At 44.7% G+C, this 18,027-nt stretch overlaps 1 protein-coding gene across 1 annotated transcript in view; it reads left to right on the top strand.

The window, feature by feature from the left end:
- Window positions 1-16,885, top strand: part of LOC105484161 (polypeptide N-acetylgalactosaminyltransferase 8) — a 63,346-nt gene extending 46,461 nt beyond the window's left edge. Inside the window, exons 7-11 of the mRNA XM_011745525.3 lie at window positions 3,787-3,972; window positions 6,129-6,266; window positions 6,827-6,922; window positions 8,177-8,344; window positions 15,240-16,885. Of these exons, the coding sequence (XP_011743827.1) occupies window positions 3,787-3,972; window positions 6,129-6,266; window positions 6,827-6,922; window positions 8,177-8,344; window positions 15,240-15,392 (741 nt within the window). The 3' untranslated portion in view covers window positions 15,393-16,885. The remainder of the gene's footprint in view (window positions 1-3,786; window positions 3,973-6,128; window positions 6,267-6,826; window positions 6,923-8,176; window positions 8,345-15,239) is intronic.
- The last annotated feature ends 1,142 nt before the right edge of the window (window positions 16,886-18,027 follow it).

Genomic DNA, 18,027 nt, shown 5'->3' with positions numbered 1-18,027 from the left:
GTCAACGAAACCTCTTTCCTATGTAAATTACCCAGTCTCAGGCAGTTCTCTATGGCAGTGTGAAAACAGACAAATACAGTGGTCTGATCAGTTTTCCCATTTGTGAAATGGAGAGAAGCATTTTGTTTAATATACCTCATAAGAATGATGGTACAGTCACAATGTAATAATGAATTTGATATAATTTTATAAAGATATTAATTAGAATGCTCACTCAGCTTCTCTGACAGAAGCTAAAATAACAGAAGCTTCAACATGATAGAAACTAATTACTCTTTCCTATAACAGTTTGAACATAAGCAGTTCAGGATTGATATGGCAGCTCTAGGGTGATAGGGACCAAGACTTTTATTTTGTGGTCCTGCCACACTCAACACCGTATTTGTATTCTAGCCGGTAGGGAGAGAAAAGGGGGAAGAGAGAGAGCAAGCTCTTTCTTTTTAAGAGCACTACCTGAAAGTTGTGTGTATTGTTTCTTTTCACATTCTATTGGCCATTACCTAGTCACATGGCCACACCTGTGTGCAAAGGAGTCTGGGAAATATAGACTTTAGTTAGTGGGTTATATGCCCAGGTGTTTCTTCTATAACTGGAGATGTAGAGCAGAATAGACTTTGGGAGTACAAGTAGTCTCTAACACAAAAAATATAAATGCAAAAATACTTTATGTATGGTACTTAGCAAAGTGTTGAGGATGACCCTAGTTACACTCTGGCTGGGTTTTCCTACCTACCAGAGCTTTAGGTGAATTCTCCAATTCTTCAACTTAGGACCCAAAGCCCTCATTATTTCTGAGTTCCTTCTGCTTTGTTCTCTCCTTCTGCACCTAGGCTGCGTCTCTCTGTTTTCATTCTCCCAAACATACATAAAACACTGCCATTTCAGTTTCTACAATACGTTCTATTTATTTTAATACTTTGTGATTTTTAAAATGGACTTTGCTTAAAATATAGGGTCATCCTTTTCCTTTTCTTTGGAGCAAGCAGTTCTGCCCATATCCAGTTTCTTTGTTTGTGTGTGACTATTTGCCTTTTAAAACTTCTAAGCACTTATTAGGATCTTTCTCCAGTAGCAGATCTTGAATATCAGAGCTGCATAGAGCGCTTTATTCTGACATCTAGTGGCCATGGCAGGGATGGTGCTCATCAGTGTGTGTAAAGTGAAGCAGGGAGATATGGGTAGGAAAGAAAAAACAGCATTTGTTGAGCACCTTGTTTATTTCACACGCTGTGCCAGAACTGGACATGTAACTTCCTGGGTTCACAATGCAGCTCTGTCATTTACTAGCTGGCAAACATGGGCAGGTTACTTAAAGGGAGATACCTGTATGGTGAGGATTAAATTTATGGAAAGTATTAGGACAGTATATGGCACAAAGTAATATATTATTATCATCAGAAGCTTAATGTCTGTGTGTATGTATGTGTGTGTGTGTGTGAGAGAGAGAGAGAGAGAGAGAGAGAGAGACAGAGAAAGAGAGAAAGAGGGAGAGAGAGAGAGAGAGAGAGATGATGGAAGGAGTTTGGCAAGTGGGAATAAATTTTGAGAGCAGAGTTTGAAGACTTTTGTGCAAAGCTAATTATGGGCATTACTTCATAAATGGCAATCTTTTTTTTTCTTTTGAGACAGAATCTTGCTCTGTTGCCCAGGCTGGAGTGCAATGGCGCAATCTAGGTTCATTGTGAGCTCTACCTCCCAGGTTCAAGTGATTCTCCTGCCCCAGCCTCCTGAGTAGCTGGGATTACAGGTGCACAACAACACACCTGGCTACTTTTTGTATTTTTAGTAGAGACAAGGTTTCACCATGTTGGCCAGGCTGGTCTCAAATTCCTGACCTCAAGTGATCTGCCTGCCCCGGCCTCCCAAATTGCTGGGATGACAGGCATGAACCACCACACCTGGCCTCGGCAATCTTGACTTTTAACTTGAATTTAAGATTTCTTATGACAAAGTTAATTTTTCTCCCTGAATTCATGTGAGGTGAAGACCTTCATCAGCTAGGAAAATTGGAGTAAGGTTATATTTGGATCTTGAATGTTTGGCTAGAGAGAATAATAATATTTAAGTGCAAGCTGGATGTAACCTCCACATCATTCTGGGGGCCAGTGAGGAGAGCCAAAGAAGGATAATGAAAGAAAATGTGTACTTCAGGTTATCGCAGAGGCTGCCATAACTGATTTCTTGTTATGTCATTGGATCCTGGTGACAGTCCAAGGAGTGGCTGTGCCCTTTTAGCAGATGAGTAAGTTGAGGGTCAGCTTTTTCCATCATTGCACAACTGGCAGCTGCAAAACACGCTAGCTGCCAGGTGTGCAATGATGGAACCAGAATTTGAACATAGGTCAGTCTGATTTCAAAGCCTTTTTTTTTTTTTTTTTTAACTTCATTCATTGTTCTGGGAAATAGGGTGTAAAGGAAGGGGAATCCAGGGTTTTAAGAAGTGGAGAAAAGGATGAAAACAATTTGAAAGTCAGATAATGAGACTGACTACTCAGTTGGACACTCTTTTGGTAAGTTAACTGAACCAGTGGGGCCTGAGCTACACACCGTTATCTCAGGCACTCCCACTGACGTGAGTGTGCTAGGTTGCTAGCCACTGCTATGGGCTAATTACCTCCCAGAAACTGCAGCTCACGTAGGCAACCGTGAAGAGAAGACACAGGAGACACCACATCAATCCAATGTGATTGGACAGTCCCATTAGCTACTGAGATGAACATCACATTTTCTAAGCTCAATATGAGAATGTGTGTTTTGACAAGTATGTTTTATACCCATCAGGATGGTACAAACGAATGTTTGTAATTGGGTCATAAGCCATGGTACCTTTTGGTCAAGTTACGCAAATTAGTTATCTATTGCTGTATAACAATGTTATCACAACTTAGTGTTTGAAAGCAAGATGCATTCATTATTTCACAGTTTCTGTGGGTCAGAGGTCCATGCACAGTTTAGCTGGGTCTTCTGTAAGGCTGCCATCAAGGTGTCAGCCACGGTTGGGTTCTCATCTGGGCTCCACTGGGGAAAGATCTGCTTTCAAGATCACATTCTTATTGGCAGCATTCAGTTCCTTAAAGTCTTCCAGGCTGAGGAAGCATTCAGTTTCAAGCTGGGTATGGGTTGGAAGCCACTCTTAATGTCTTCCCTTTTCATGTGTTAGCTGACAACATGGCAGCTTCCTTCTTCAAATCCAACAAGAGAGAGCATCTCTTGGCAAAATGGACTCTACAGTCTTATGCAGTGTATTCATGATCCATGCAATCAAGCACATCCTGCCATCTTTGCCATATTCTGCTGGTTAGAAGCATGTCACAGGCCCACACTCAAGGGAGAGGGGATCAGGCAAGGCTGTAGACACCAGGAGGAGGGACCATGGGGGCACTTTGGCATCTGTCTGCCACACTGCCCTATGTCTAGCATGCAGGCAGAGAAGGGGCAGGAGGAACTTAGTGCAGTGAGAGTGGCTCAGGGCATGGCGCCTCTCAGGACATGGACACTTTCCTTGGGGTGAGGGAGCAGAGGCCCCTCCTTTGGTCCATGTAGGAGGACTTGCTGAAAGAAGTATGATTTCAGGAGTTGTTTGAATGACAGGAGAGAAGCAGTTCGGTAGATTTCTAAGGAAAGATGATTTAGATAAGACGGTTAGGAGGCAATATAAAGGCAGGAGTGGGAGGACTGAGCTTACATTCTTTAAAAACGGTTCTAAAATGTAGTCTTCTTGTGTCAGCAAGCTATGCAATCCATTGGCTGTGAAGCGCAGGTGATTTTTTTTGTCTTCTTCTGCAGGTGTGGCAGTGTGGAGGGAAGATTGAGATTTTGCCCTGCTCCCGGATTGCTCACCTAGAGAGACACCACAAGCCCTACGCCTTGGATCTGACCCCTGCCTTGAAGCGCAATGCTCTGCGAGTGGCGGAAATCTGGATGGATGAGCACAAACACATGGTCTACTTGGCCTGGAACATACCTCTCCAGGTGAGTCATGGAACTGAACAGCAGCACGGAAGAATGAAAGAGGAGGAGGTGGCAGTTATGTAATGGGGCAGGATAAAGCAAAAGTGCCATCACAGCCCTAAATAATTAGAATAAGGTCCTGATGGTGTGATAATAATGGCTCTTAACATTGATGTAACAGTACAGTACTGCATTCCGGACCCTTCTATATATTAACTTATTAGCTGTCACAACATATGTAGGGGATAGGTTTTCTTTTTGTTATTCTAAGTTTTACAGATGAGGAAGCTGAAGCACAGAGAGTTGTAAGAAACTTGTTTAAGGTAATGTGGAGAGTAAGATTCAAACCAAGGAAATCTGGCTTGTAAGTTCCCTGTTCTTCATCTCTCTTTTATAATGGGAGATATAAACATAGCAGGTGTGATGTAGGGTGGTGGGAGAAGGCACTGTCATCTTGCTGGATGCACAAGAATGAGGATAGCATTCTTTTTTAAGTTGTGTGTGTGTGTGTGTGTGTGTGTTTTCGGTAGAGACAGGGTCTTGCTATTTTGCCCAGGCTGGTCTGGAACTCCTGGCCTCCCAAAATGTTGAGTTTGAAAGTGTCAGCCCCTGCACCCAGCCAAGGATGGCCTTCTTAGCTAAGCCCACATCTTATACCCTGGCTGCTTAAGGTCATGCTATGCTGTCCGGTGTCCCTGAGCTCTGGCTCCGGGCTAGAGCATATGGAGCTGTGTTTGCCCAAAGGGAGGAGTCATCGCATTGACAAACTCATCCCTCCATCACAGTGGGTTCTAATGTAGCCCCCAGAAAGCCAGGGAGTCAGGATGGTGGGCAGCTGTGGAGGGACCTGGAAGAGAAAGTCTGGAGGGACTCCGAGGGTCAGGAGCCAGGTTAACACTGGGATCACTAGGCCTGGAGATGGTAAAAATGTGCAGAAATGCCTGAGCCTTCTTTATAATTTAAAGATGCCAAAGTGCTTCCTTTCATAATCCAAGCTGCCAATAACCTCTTACAGTTGGATCACTGTTTGAAGAGAGATGGGTAAGAATTGATTCTGATGTCCCAGGATGCCAAGGTATGATAGGAAAAAAAACTACCCTCCAGGACATCCCTAGCTTTTTTATTTCTACAGAGTCATACCGTGACTGTCCCAAGCTGTATGAAGAGTTGTCTGTAACACACTGAACCATCAAAGGATGATCTAAATTTTTGCATGGGATGATCTGAAATGAGCCCCAAAGGAAAATTCTGGGAAGAAGGCAGATACACAAGTGGTTCCTGCTTTTTCTAATTTGCCTCTTTAGTATTATTTTACATTGATTCCCCACAAATATCACTTCTAAGAAAGTCTCTTTTAATCTCCAGAAGTCTTCTTGTGTCAATAAGCTCTTTTAATCTCCAAAAAGTCTCTTTTAATCTCCTTTGGCCTTTTCTGGCCCTATCGTGAGGAGTATTTTGGGTTTTATTGATGTAAATATCATCTCAAATAGGAGCAATCTGCATAAGCTCATGAGGAGAAAGAAACCTGAGTGGCCCCACTGTGCGGGCCTTGAAGGAGTAGAATTTGAAAGAGCAGAATTTTCTAGGGTTTAAGGTTTTTCCACCTTCTCTGGAAATATAAAATATCAAGGTTACTTCACAGGCTATCAGAAAAATACTCAGTTCCATCATGCGTGGTCCATACCCACTGGTGGAGTGAAGGCGCTGTTAAAAACTGCAGCCACATTAAATGTAAAGGAGTCTAACTGAGCAATGCATGATTCGCAAATGGGGCAACACCCAGATTCACAGCAGATTCAGAGACTCTAGCACAGCCACGTGGTGGAAGAAGATTTATAGACCAAAAAAAAAGGGAAGTGGCGTGCAGACACTGGAGGTGAGGTACAGAAACAGCTGGATTGGTTATAGCTCCGTGTTTGCCTTATTGGAACACAGTTTGAACACTCGACAGTGGATGAGTGGTTGAAGTATGGCTGCTGGGATTGGCCAAGACCCAGCTGTTGTTACAGGTGCACAGTCCTAAGTTAGAGTTTCGATCTTGTCTATTAAGTTGGGTTGCAGTTCGTCTACAAGGACTCACATACAGAAATATGGAGTCCTTCTCAGGCCGTATTTAGTTTGCTTTAACAGAGCTGTCATGAGTCCAAGCACAGAAACACTTGGTGTTTTATTTACAGAACTCTGGAATAGATTTTGGAGACATTTCTTCCAGAGTTGCGCTCCGGGAAAAACTGAAATGTAAAACCTTTGACTGGTACCTGAAAAATGTTTATCCACTCTTGAAGCCAATCCACACCATCGTGGGCTATGGAAGAGTATGTATTATGAAACTGCATTTTGAATTTTAGATGTTTGTGAAAGACAATGCAACCTGAATCACGTGATTGCCCGTCCTGCCCAAGACGCCCTTCCTACCGTGGCTTTTTCCTCAGCTCTTTGCCCTCAGCCCTCTCAGTTTCCTTTTGTCCCTTGCTCCCCAATCCCCATCTCTTTTCCTTCTTTCTGCTTCTACTCCCCTTGAAAACTGTAGCTCTTGCCTGGACACCCCCCCACCCCCGGCCAACCCCGGTTTCTCCACCAACTGCAGCCACTGGCCTTGCCCACCTGACTCTGCAGAGGCACCCCTCCCTGTGTGTGGCGATGCTGCGAGGTGGTGGGTGTTTCCAGGATGTGGGTATCGTGGCAGCACCTCCCTTCAGCATCGGTCTGTTTCCCAGTGCTTAGAAAATGCCTGCCGGGATCCCAGCCCTCTGCTCCTTGCGGCTGCTGGTTCCTGGTGCCCTCGGTGTGTTGGGGAAAATGTAGGCCCTGGGAGGGATGGGGCCTCATTCTCTGCCTCTTTCTAACAGCGTTGCCGTGTGTTTTGTCCCTTCAGATGAAAAACCTGTTGGATGAAAATGTCTGCTTGGATCAGGGGCCCGTTCCAGGCAACACCCCCATCATGCATTACTGCCATGGATTCAGTTCACAGGTATCTTCCACAGTCTTCCTGGACCTGCCTGGGCAAGTCTGTCATGGCTCAGCCCCTGGTAACCGTTCCTGGGTCTAGACTCCGTGATAGGTGATGGGGAGGCAGGAGCGGAGATCCTGGGTAAGGGTGAAACCCAGACCTGCCATGGCAACGTAGTTCCATCTCAGTTACAGGGAGGATAGGTAGAAAGGCTATGCTCTGTCACGTTCATTCATTCTCCATGGTGATATCTGCATTGACAATCACCTCTGGTCCCTTCCTTTTCCCCTCCTCCCACAGCTCCTGCCATCTTCTCAGGGCTCCTTGAAAGCCTGGGAGAGTGGGCAGGTGAAGCCACCTGTGCTTCTCCTATAGGGAAGGAAACAGAGCTAGAGAGGATAGAGGCTGAGCAGATGCTCCTCCAAGGGATGGATGAAGAGCCCTGGCACCATGTGGAAGGTGCGGCCAGGGGACTTTTGTATTTTTTTTGAGACAGAGTCTTGTGCTGTCGCCCAGGCTGGAGAGCAGTGGCGCGATCTCGGCTCACTGCATGCTCTGCCTCCCGGGTTTACGCCATTCTCCTGCCTCAGCCTCCCGAGTAGCTGGGACTACAGGCGCCCGCCACCGTGCCCGGCTAGTTTTTTGTATTTTTAGTAGAGACGGGGTTTCACCGGGTTAGCCAGGATGGTCTCGATCTCCTGACCTCGTGATCCGCCCGCCTCTGCCTGCCAAAGTGCTGGGATTACAGGTGTGAGCCACTGCGTCGAGCCGGAACTTTTTTTTTAAGAGACAATATTCACGTCTGTCCTCTGAAACTTTGCATGCTGCCCTCATAGCTGCCTTTTGAGGCATGCACAATAGATATCATTTCCACTTAGATGAAAAAATGGAGACACATTAATAACCTACTTCTCCAAGCTCACTGAGCAAGACAGTGTCAAATCAGGAATTTAAAAGGTTTTCTGACAACAAACGCATAGCTGAGGCCTACAGTGACAGATTCTGGAGTTCAGTTTTGTTTTTCCTTCAAAGACAAGCTTCTTCATCCATGTAAGCTCTGATTCTGTTGGAACCCTCCTAGGCCTGGCCTTTTCCCTGGATTCAAGGGGAGACTAAGGAGAAGGAAGCAGAGGTGGCTTCATGTTGTCCAGGAAGGTTCAGTGCTCCCGGTGTGACTGGGTGTCTGAGATCAGACTTCCAGCTCTCCCTCCGGCTAGGGCGTCCTGCTGGCTGACGATGCCTATGGTGAGTCCTCTGCTTTTTTTTTTTTTCCAGAATGTCTACTATCACCTAACCGGGGAGCTCTATGTGGGACAACTGATTGCAGAGGCCAGTGCTAGAGATCGCTGCCTGGCAGACCCCGGCAACGCAGAGAAGCCCACCTTAGAACGATGCTCTGAGGCAGCTAGGAATGGACTGCATATATATTGGGATTTTAAACTGGTGAGTTATGTGTTTTTTGTTTTGTTTTGTTTTGTTTTTCTTTTGAGACTGAGTGTGGCTCTGTAGCCCAGGCTAGAGTGCAGTGGCACAGTCTCAGCTCACTGCAACCTCCGCCTCCCAGGTCCTGGTTCAAGCAATTCTCTAGCCTCAGACTCCCGAGTAGCTGGGATTACAAGCACGCGCCATCATGCCCAGTTAATTTTTGTATTTTTGGTAGAGACAGGGTTTCATCATGTTGGCCAGGCTGGTCTTGAATTCCTGACCTGATGATCCACCCACCTCAGCCTCCCAAAGCGCTGGGATGACAGGTGTGAGCTCCTGCGCTGGGTGAGTTACATGTTTTTTTAAAGGACAGGTATATGAAAGGTTCAGATTTGAATTGATATTGTTTTACGAGAATTACTTCTTGTGGCCCCGTGTAGGGAAAAGATTGGAAACAGCAAACTGGGTGTGAAACACTGAGTCTCTTGACTAAGGCAGGGTTGGTTAAGGAGAGGAAATATTGGAGTCTGTTGTAGCTGAACAGTTGAGAGTTTGGGCACAAGTCCTAGCTCAGTACAGCAAGTTCCTTACCCTCTCTGAAGCTCAGTTTCCTCATTATAAAATGATGGAGATGATAATATCTTCTGTATGTGACTTTTGGGAGGATTAAATGAGATAGCGTGTGCAAAGCATTTAGCGTGGTGCCTGGAGCAGAAGAGTGTTCAATACGCATTAGCCATTGTGATCCATTTATTATTAATGATTATCAGAGGGTGTGGAACACTAGGCTGAAATCTGACGGGGGCTAATGTAGAAGCCCTGCCTTTAACTTCAACATCAAATGACCAAGGACAGGGTGGAGGGAATCTGGCAGAATTCACGTGACGATGACTCGAGGGTCTTGGCTGACAACAGTCTATGGGGAATGTACAATGGATGGGGTTGCTCCAAAAGCTTCTGCACTCTTGGGCCAATTCGTTAGGAAGGGGCAGTGCCTCCTGGAGGGAGCTACTGCTCTGTCTGTGACTGTGTCTCTGAATGCGGTACTATGCTTGGTTCAGGTGCCACGCCGACAGTCTAGTTCAACAGTTTCTAACTTTTCAAAGTTTATGACGCCTTTGAGAATTCGCTGATAGCTATGGACTCTCTCTCTCCAGGAAAACATACATATGAACCAATGTGCAAGATTTGCTTACAGTTTCAGAGGTTTTTTGCATCCTAGATTAAGCTTCCCTGAACTAGACAATATCGATTAGGAGGAGGAGGGTAATGTCTTCTCAGTCTCTGGTGTCTCACTTTACGCTCCAATTCTATGGAACTACATGTAATTCAATGAAAATCCAGGTTCCCTCTTATCTTAAGCCTTTCTGCAGGTATTATTCCCTCTCCTCCCACTTCGTCTCCAGACCAACTACAAAGTGTTCCCCTGGCCTTACACGTCACCTCCTTGGAAGCCTTCCGTGAGCCCAGAGGAGTCAGTTGAGTGGTTCCTCTTGGTGCTCTCAGGGGCACTTTTGTAGCCCTAGTCTCACCGTCTCTTGCAATTGTCTGCTCACTTGCTTCTTTTCATTTGGCTGTGAGCTGGAGGGCAGGGCCTGGGGTTTGCTGTTTTTTCTCTAGCGTCTGGCACAACCCCTAGAACATGGCAGGCACTCGACAAATGGTTGCAGAGCAAATGGAAGATTGGCAGGCCAGGAGATATGAGCTTGAAAGGCTTGTTAGGCTTATGGATAGAGAAAAGGCGGCGCTGTCTTTGTGAGGAAGAGGGAGTAGATTTGTTTAATGTCGCAGGAGGGCAGAACTGAGACCAATAGGTAAAGATTAAGGAGGCAGATTTTGACTTAATGTAGGAGCAAGGGGAGGACTTACTAAAGGCCTCACAGCTTCAGGTTTCCTACAGAAGAATAGGCTGCTGAGCACGGTGGTGAGTTCTCCGTCAATGGCAGTCACCAAGCACAGCATGTCTGAGCATCTGGCAAGCGTAGGGTACTAAATATGAGTTTTTGATGTCCTCAGTCATATCTTTTTTGTTCGTGTGAAGAAAACTACTACTTGGTTTTAGAAGTTTTAAAAGTTGGTTTTAAAAGTTTACTTGGTTTTAAAAAATTAATATTCACTGTGTTCAAGTTATAAATTAAAACATTTAATGAGATAGTGTGTGTAAAGCATTTAGCATGGTACTTGGTGCAAAGGAGTATTCAAAGAATCATGGTTTTTCTTTAAGCTTTTAAGTTCAGGTTACAAATCTTATTATTTTATCCGTAAGGCTAACAAGTTTTGACAATCCCCTTTAAAGAAGATTTTTTAAAAATTTAATAAATTAAATTCCATTAAACATTATGAGCTGTATTTACAAATTTAATACGTTAAATTTCCTTTCTTAAGAACTTCATTGACCTGACTTTAAATTTTTCATTTCTTAAGTTCTCTTAAATGTTTCAGAAGTGTTTATAAAGTCAGTAAAATTTCACCATCAAGTCACCAATTTAATTACTCAAATACACATTTTAAAATTGCTATCACAAGATTAATCTGTAAGATGCCCATTTTCTTAGATACAAGTACTTAAAAATAGTAAATATACACAGAATCTTTGGCAAATGCTATGTATTTGATTCCCTTAATAGCTACACTTTATCCTAAATCTCCTATGAATTAAAGATACAATGTATTCTAAAGAAATAATATTTTTAGATAAAATTTTATTCTCATTTTTCCATATCCTTTTTTCTGTTTTTTCTTTTCATGATAACAGCCTACCGTTACTAAATAAATAATTATGCATTCCAAACATTTTGAAGGTCGCCTTGCCAAGAAAAGTTTGGATGATCGCCTTCTCAGCTGACTGAGGCTACTGTCAGAAAAGAGGTTTGGGTTGGCTGTGAGATCTGGAAGGCAGGACATCCAGGGAAATTCTGCCAACCATTCTAACATACAGGCTGGGTCCATTTCTATGGCCACTATGTCAAGAACTACAAAAGCTGAAAAGGGAGGTGATCATGTAATTTCTGGTGTGTTACCTAATATTAAGTTAGTCTTGAGTGGATTCACTCCATCTAATCCTTTTCCATCCATCTTACCTCTTAGGTCTACAGTTCTTTTGGATATGAAAAATGATACTTGATTGAATGTTGGGCTCTTCTGGTTCTCACTTTTCTTTGTAGACACAGCTTACAAATTAATTTACTAAAAAGTTACCAAAGAAATTTTCCAAAATTGAGAGGGAGATGAGACTAGATCATCCCTTTGTTTTCTTTGATTTCATGATTCTGTGTTTTGGGTGTACCAGAGGAGGCTATGACCCCTGTGACACAAGAGATCCAGTGATGGGGCGGGGAGCCAGTTGAAGAAGAGAAGGCCTAGTCAGACACATGGACTTTAACTTGAGGAGCACTGCATTGAGATAGTGATGCCACTGAAGTAAGGGGGCGTTTGGGGAAGGTCATCCATCTTCAGGGTGAAGCAACAGCTCACAATACAAAGAGGGTCTCTGTGAGGAGTAGTGAGGAGTAGTGAGGAGGAGGAGAGCGCTCATGGTGAGGGGTGGGAAGTGTGGGGAAAGACGAAGTGGGGAAGGAGTGCTCCCACACACCGCTGGTGAGCGTGGAGACTGGCACAGCTCCAGAAGCAACTTGCCCACGTGTAGGAAAACCAGACGCTCCTCAGAACCCAAACTAACTATAACTCTTTTTAAGGCACTGATTCTTTTTTAGGACAATATCTTTACTCAAAAAATAGTATAGAACGTAGGCCAGGATTACTGTAGAAAATATCTTAATACTTATCACAGTGAAACACAAGGAAAAATTAAATGTCCAACAGTAGGGAATGCTTTGAACTGAATATTATATAACCATTCAAATGATATTCTGAAGAAATCTATTCCAAAAAGTTAATAAAATTGGAAAAGATGTATGTAGAATGTTAAATTTATATAAAGAAGCAAGATGTAAAGACCACATATACAATGTTATCTTGTTATGAGTGCTTTTATATACTTTATATATAAAATATTTTAAAACATATTTTTAATAAATGCACTTCTAGTCAATCATCCCCTCCCCTGAAAGCTGCCAGCGATCCTGAGGACATGACCTCACGGATGATCTCAAAGTTGCTCCATGCCCGCCTCACCTGCCAGTAGCCCATGTGCCCAGAGCCCTGGCCATTTATTTTAAAGTATTTTATATATTTTTAAAGTATATTTTCAAGTTAAAAAAGAAGCATCTCTTACTTTTGTAAAAGTGAAAAAGAAACAAAAACAAAAATCCTTTAAAAACTCTGACAGGCAGCACCCCAAAACAAAGACCAAAACGGCCAGGCGCGGTGGCTCATGCCTATAATCCCAGCACTTTGGGAGGCCAAGGCGGACAGATCACTTGAGGCCAGAAGTTCAAGACCAGCCTGGCCAACATGGTGAAACTCCATCTTTACTAAAAATACAAAAATTAGCTGAGCGTGGTGGCGGGCGGCTATAATCCCAGCTACTCAGGAGGCTGAGGCAAGAGAATTAGGTGAACCTGGGAGGCGGAGGTTGCAATGAGCTGAGATCATGCCACTGCACTCTGTCCTGGGAAACAGAGCGAGACTGTGTCTCAAAAGAAAAAAAAAAAAAAAAAAAAGCAAAAACAAAACAAACCAACCAACCCAAAACAAAAATGTGTAAGATCCAGATGAACACAATTTGAAAGCAACTAGAGGATGTGTGGAACACTGTCAAAGCTCATGTCACGTGGAAGTCGAGTGGAAATAGAAAATAGACCACTGACTTTGTCTAAAAGGTCACACTAAATTAGAATAACCAAGACCTACTGAGCACATACATGCCCCCGTGTGAGGTTAAACATTGTCTCATTTAGTTCTTAGGAAACATAGGTTTCATAAGAGAAGTATGATCACTAACTCCATCTCACCCATGAAGTAACCAGGGCACTGAGGAGTCCAATTATTTGCTGAGGGCTACACAGTGTAGTAAATGCCCAGCGTTCAAACACGGAATCTTAACGAATGTGTGCTATTGCCTCGTTGCTTGGGAATTTGATTCTGAAAGGGAGAGAAAACCTGAATGTTTGTTGAAAGGGTTAGTAGAGTTGAAGTCTGGGTTTATTTTGTCCTTCAAATATTGTGACATTTGGACTTGTTTAAAGGCAGTAGAAAAGGAATCTGCAAAGAGGGAGAAATAAAAGACGGATGTTAGGAAGAGTGTTTCTCTAGCATCGAGGATGGCTGGGGCTCAGGGAGCAGAGAGGGCTGCTGGCTGGTGAGGTGGGCGTGGGGCCGCTCCTTTGAGATCATCTGTGAGGCCATGTCCTCAGGATCGCTGAGGGCTTGCAGGGGACGGGAGGATTGAATGGAAGTGTGGTGTTCTTGACATTTAGTTAAAATAAGTGCCAGGTGGGGGCTGACAGACAGAGCATGCTGAAGAGGCCTGGAAGAGGAACCCTGGGGAGCAAGCCCAGCTCTGGGGCCGTGTGGGCAGGTTTATGAGCCAGGCCTGCTCAGTTGGCAGACCCTGTCCACAAGGGCTCTGTGGTCTGGAAGCAAAGAGAGAGGAGCGGTGGCGGTGGTGGAGGAGAAGTTCCAGAATCTGAAGAGTTGCCCTGAATGGCCAATGTTGGATGGCTGCCCAGAGGAGGAAAGGGGTGGTTGGGGCTTCGGGGAATCCAGGGACAGGCAAATTTGGGGGAGCAAGGGCCGTTGGAGGCAGTTTGTGATGGGAAGAGATGAGAAGCAGGGAGGTGATTGTGAGAGAGGAAGCAGAAATCTGGAGATGTTAGAGCTGCAGTCAGTCCCGCTTGGTGTTCAAGAACTTGGTGGCAGTTTGTCTGAAGGGGGACAGTGAGGTCAGGGTTTCTCACCAGCCATCAGAATGAATGTTATGCACCTTACTAAGGATGATAGCAGAGTGCAGGGCATGAAGAGGAAACAGCCTGACCCAGGCACTAATATAGATCGTGTGAGTCCTGCGAAGGGGTAGAGAGGGACATGGGAGAGAGAGGGCCGGGAGCAGAGGGCAGGACCAGGAGAGACGGTAGTTTGGACAGATGGCAGGATTGTCAGTTGCTGAGATATGAAGATAAGGGGGAAGAAGCTCAGGGAGGTTGTGGGAATCACATAGGATCAAAGAGAAGGATGGCCCTTCCTTTCTCTTCTCCTTTGAGAATGGGGAGTGGCAGAGATGAACTAAGATTTGTTGCATGTTTCATGTGTCAGGCCCAAGATGGTTCATCAATATGAACCCTAATTTTAACCTTAGTATTAACTCTGAACCCATTTTATAGATGAGATTGACATTGAGACTTGGAGAGAGCAGGTAATTTGCCCAAGCCCACACGGTTCGTATATGGTAGAGCAAGGATTCAACCCTACCATTGTAGCACTGATGCCCATCACGTTCCCAGTCATAAACCTTGGCGAAGCCCCCACAACAGGAGAGGCAGGAGGCTGCCTCAGAGGCTGAGGTTCCTGAATGTAGCTCCTGCTCCAGGCCCACGACACAGTTTCCCTGAAGAGGGAGAGAAGCACAAGGTGAAGGTGACCCTGATGGGTCTCATGGGGTCAGGGGTGAGGACGTGGAAAGGAGGGCCAGGCTGAGAAGGCCCGCCATTCTCACAGATGCCTTCATTCCGTGGTAGTCAGTACTGACCCAACGCTTCCATCTCAGAAGAGGCTGAGGGCATCACAGGAAGCCAGAGCAACGCCGCCTGGTTGGTCACTTTGCCATGGGGCTGGTAGAGGAAGCACTGGGTGGTCTCATCCTACATCCTGCTTCCTTTTCTCCCCTGGATGACTTGTGGAGGACTGAGAGGTCCTTCAAGAATGTGGCTGAGCGCAGCAGGGAGAGCAGGGCCAGATGAGATGATGAATTACTGAGGCATTTCAGCACCTTGGCTCTGTCTCTCTTCCCCTCCAGGGAGGAGCCATCATAAACAGGGATACCAAGCGGTGTCTGGAGATGAAGAAGGATCTTTTGGGTAAACACGTGCTTGTGCTCCAGACCTGTACCACGCAAGCGTGGGAAATCCAGCACACCGTCGGAGACTGGGGTCAGACCAACAGCCAGTGATCGCCAGACGACGCTGGATCTGGGTCATCCATTCTTGCAAGTGGAACGACTTCTACTCCCAATACTGCCAGCTCCTTTCTCAATGAGAAGGAAAGCATGTGTATGTGTGTTTATGGCGACTTCAGGTGGGGCCCGTGCATGTGCTGGGGTGTCTCTGTTGCAGAGCGGAGAGGAAACTCTGATGCCTCATCCCCAGCTTCCCTGGGAAGGTCGTGATATATATCAAATGCCATTCTTAGAAACTCCTTGAAATAACCAGCATCTTTTGGCTGTTATGTGGGGAGAGAAGGAGGAGGATGGAAGTTTATCTTTGACTTCGGCCCACGATGTTTAGCCTTCCTTCCCGACAGCTACTGTCGCCATCTGCCCCACACCTCCTCCCCAGCGCATCTGCCTGGGGACTCCCAGGCTGCCGGGGGCCATTCCACGTGAGAGGCTGGGCCCTTCTCAGGCCAGCAGTGTGACAGCTCTCCCGGTGGCACTAATTCTCCCTCCTGCCTGGGCTGACCTGAGAGATGCAGAAAGTAGACAAGTGACTTTTAAAAATTCCTCCATTCCTCCTCCCATGGCAGTTTTATTTGGATTATTAATCTCTCCCACACCAAAGAGATTCTGGAGGCTGAAGGGAGGAGAGAAGGCACCTGAACTCATCACCGCTGTCCGGGGGACAGTGTGTTGAAAAGGGTAAGAAAATCCAGGGCCATCGGAGCCTTTCTCTTAGTAGGTCATAACATTTAATGACTGAATTACCGATTCCCTCCTCCTACTCTTGCAAATTATGGAGAAGATGAGGCTTAAATCAGAGGGACGCTGCTTTTTGGGGACAAAGAAGAGACTGCAGGCAAATCTTAAAACCAGGGATTCTATGGCTGTCTACTGGATAAATGTTTTCTGCTGGTTGGTGAGTTGGGAAGATACATCTCAGCCTGCCAATTTTTGGCAAGGTCTTGGAGGCTGGTGGGACCAGGCGCCATGGTGGGAGAGGAGGTAGGATGGCCCTGCGTGTGTGTTGTGTTGTGGGATTACCCTTCAAGCATGTGCTCCCGGAACCCCTTCGTCAGAGGGCCACTTTTTTCTCTTAGTCCCATGTCAGGGCTGCCTGGAAATGAGCTGGGGAATCATTAGGTTTTCTTAAGGCATGAGGCATGCAAGATGGTGATAATTTGGTACAGAATTTAATCAATTAAAACTTATAAAAATGGGCCGGGCGCGGTGGCTCATGCCTGTAATCCCAGCACTTTGGGAGGCCGAGACGGGCGGATCAGGAGGTCAGGAGATCGAGATCATCCTGGCTAACACGGTGAAACCCTGTCTCTACTAAAAATACAAAAAAGTAGCGAGGCGTGGTGTTGGGTGCTTGTAGCCCCAGCTACTCGGGAGGCTGAGGCAGGAGAATGGCGTGAACCAGGGAGGCGGAGCTTGCAGTGAGCTGAGATTGCACCGCTGCACTCCAGCCTGGGTGACAGAAAAAAAAAAAAAAAAACTTATAAAAATGAACATTTAAAAGTGTACAGGTTATAGGCAGTTTGATTAAAATTTCACTAAGAACACTGCCATATCAAGAAGTAAAACTACTGCAGACACAATTTTATTATGAAAAAATCAAGGGACAAGATGAATGTTAAGCAAATGTATAACTTCTAGCTTCTGCCTGGCAAATTGAAAGGAAAACGCAATTCACAGCAAAGTTTTGAAAAAGCATGTACCCAATAGAAAGTTGGATAAAAGACACAATGTCCTTAAGCATGTGAAAAGATGTTTAACCTCATTCATAGTTAGAGAAATGCAAATTAAAACAGTATTGAGATACTTTTCACTTACATTGGTAAAAATTAAAAAGTAGGACAGCACATTCTTTTGGAAGGGCTGTGGGAAACAGGCAATCTTATACATAATGCAAACTGGGGATATTTAGCAATATCTAAAGATACTGTGTGTACGTTTTTGATTTGTGCCAATAATTCCACCTCTAGAGATTTACCTCCAAAAATAAGAAAATACTTATGCACAAAGTAACTCTTTGCAGTATTCATTGTAACTGAGAAATGTTGAAAAAAAGAAAACAAAAAACGATGTGGCTGAACATCAGAGAATAATTGAATACCTCCATGTAATGAAGTACTATGCAGCTATGATAAAGAACAAAGACTCCTTGTCTGAACCGATACGGGGTGATTTCCGGTATCTTTTGTTAAGTGGAAAAAGAAAACCTGTATCTATACTATGTACTTTTTAGGTAAGAAATAAGGGAAAAATATACCTGTATCTGTTCACTTCTGCAAAGTAAAACATAAGAAGAATAAATAAGAAAATAATGAGATTGGTTACAGTGGGTGGTGGTGGCTGGAAATAGGGCAGAAAAAACTGGGAATAGGAACGGGATAGAAGGGATGTGGGGAGAGTGACATTTATCTAACTATATATTTTCTATAGTTTTGACTTCTAGATCCACATTATATTTCAAATGCTTAAAATATAAATATATAAAATCAATAAAGATAGAAACCCAAAATGGAGTATAAACAAAATTAACTGAACCTAACTGTATTTCCATATTGTAAATGAACATATACACACTCGTGCACACACACATTGCCCGCATCTAGCATGCACCATGCAGATCTTGTTTCTCAAT

Source organism: Macaca nemestrina, chromosome 10 (assembly GCF_043159975.1).
Source record: "Macaca nemestrina isolate mMacNem1 chromosome 10, mMacNem.hap1, whole genome shotgun sequence".
NCBI lineage: Eukaryota > Metazoa > Chordata > Mammalia > Primates > Cercopithecidae > Macaca > Macaca nemestrina.
Note: the sequence above shows the minus strand (reverse complement) of the source record. Positions and strands in the feature narration are given on the sequence as shown.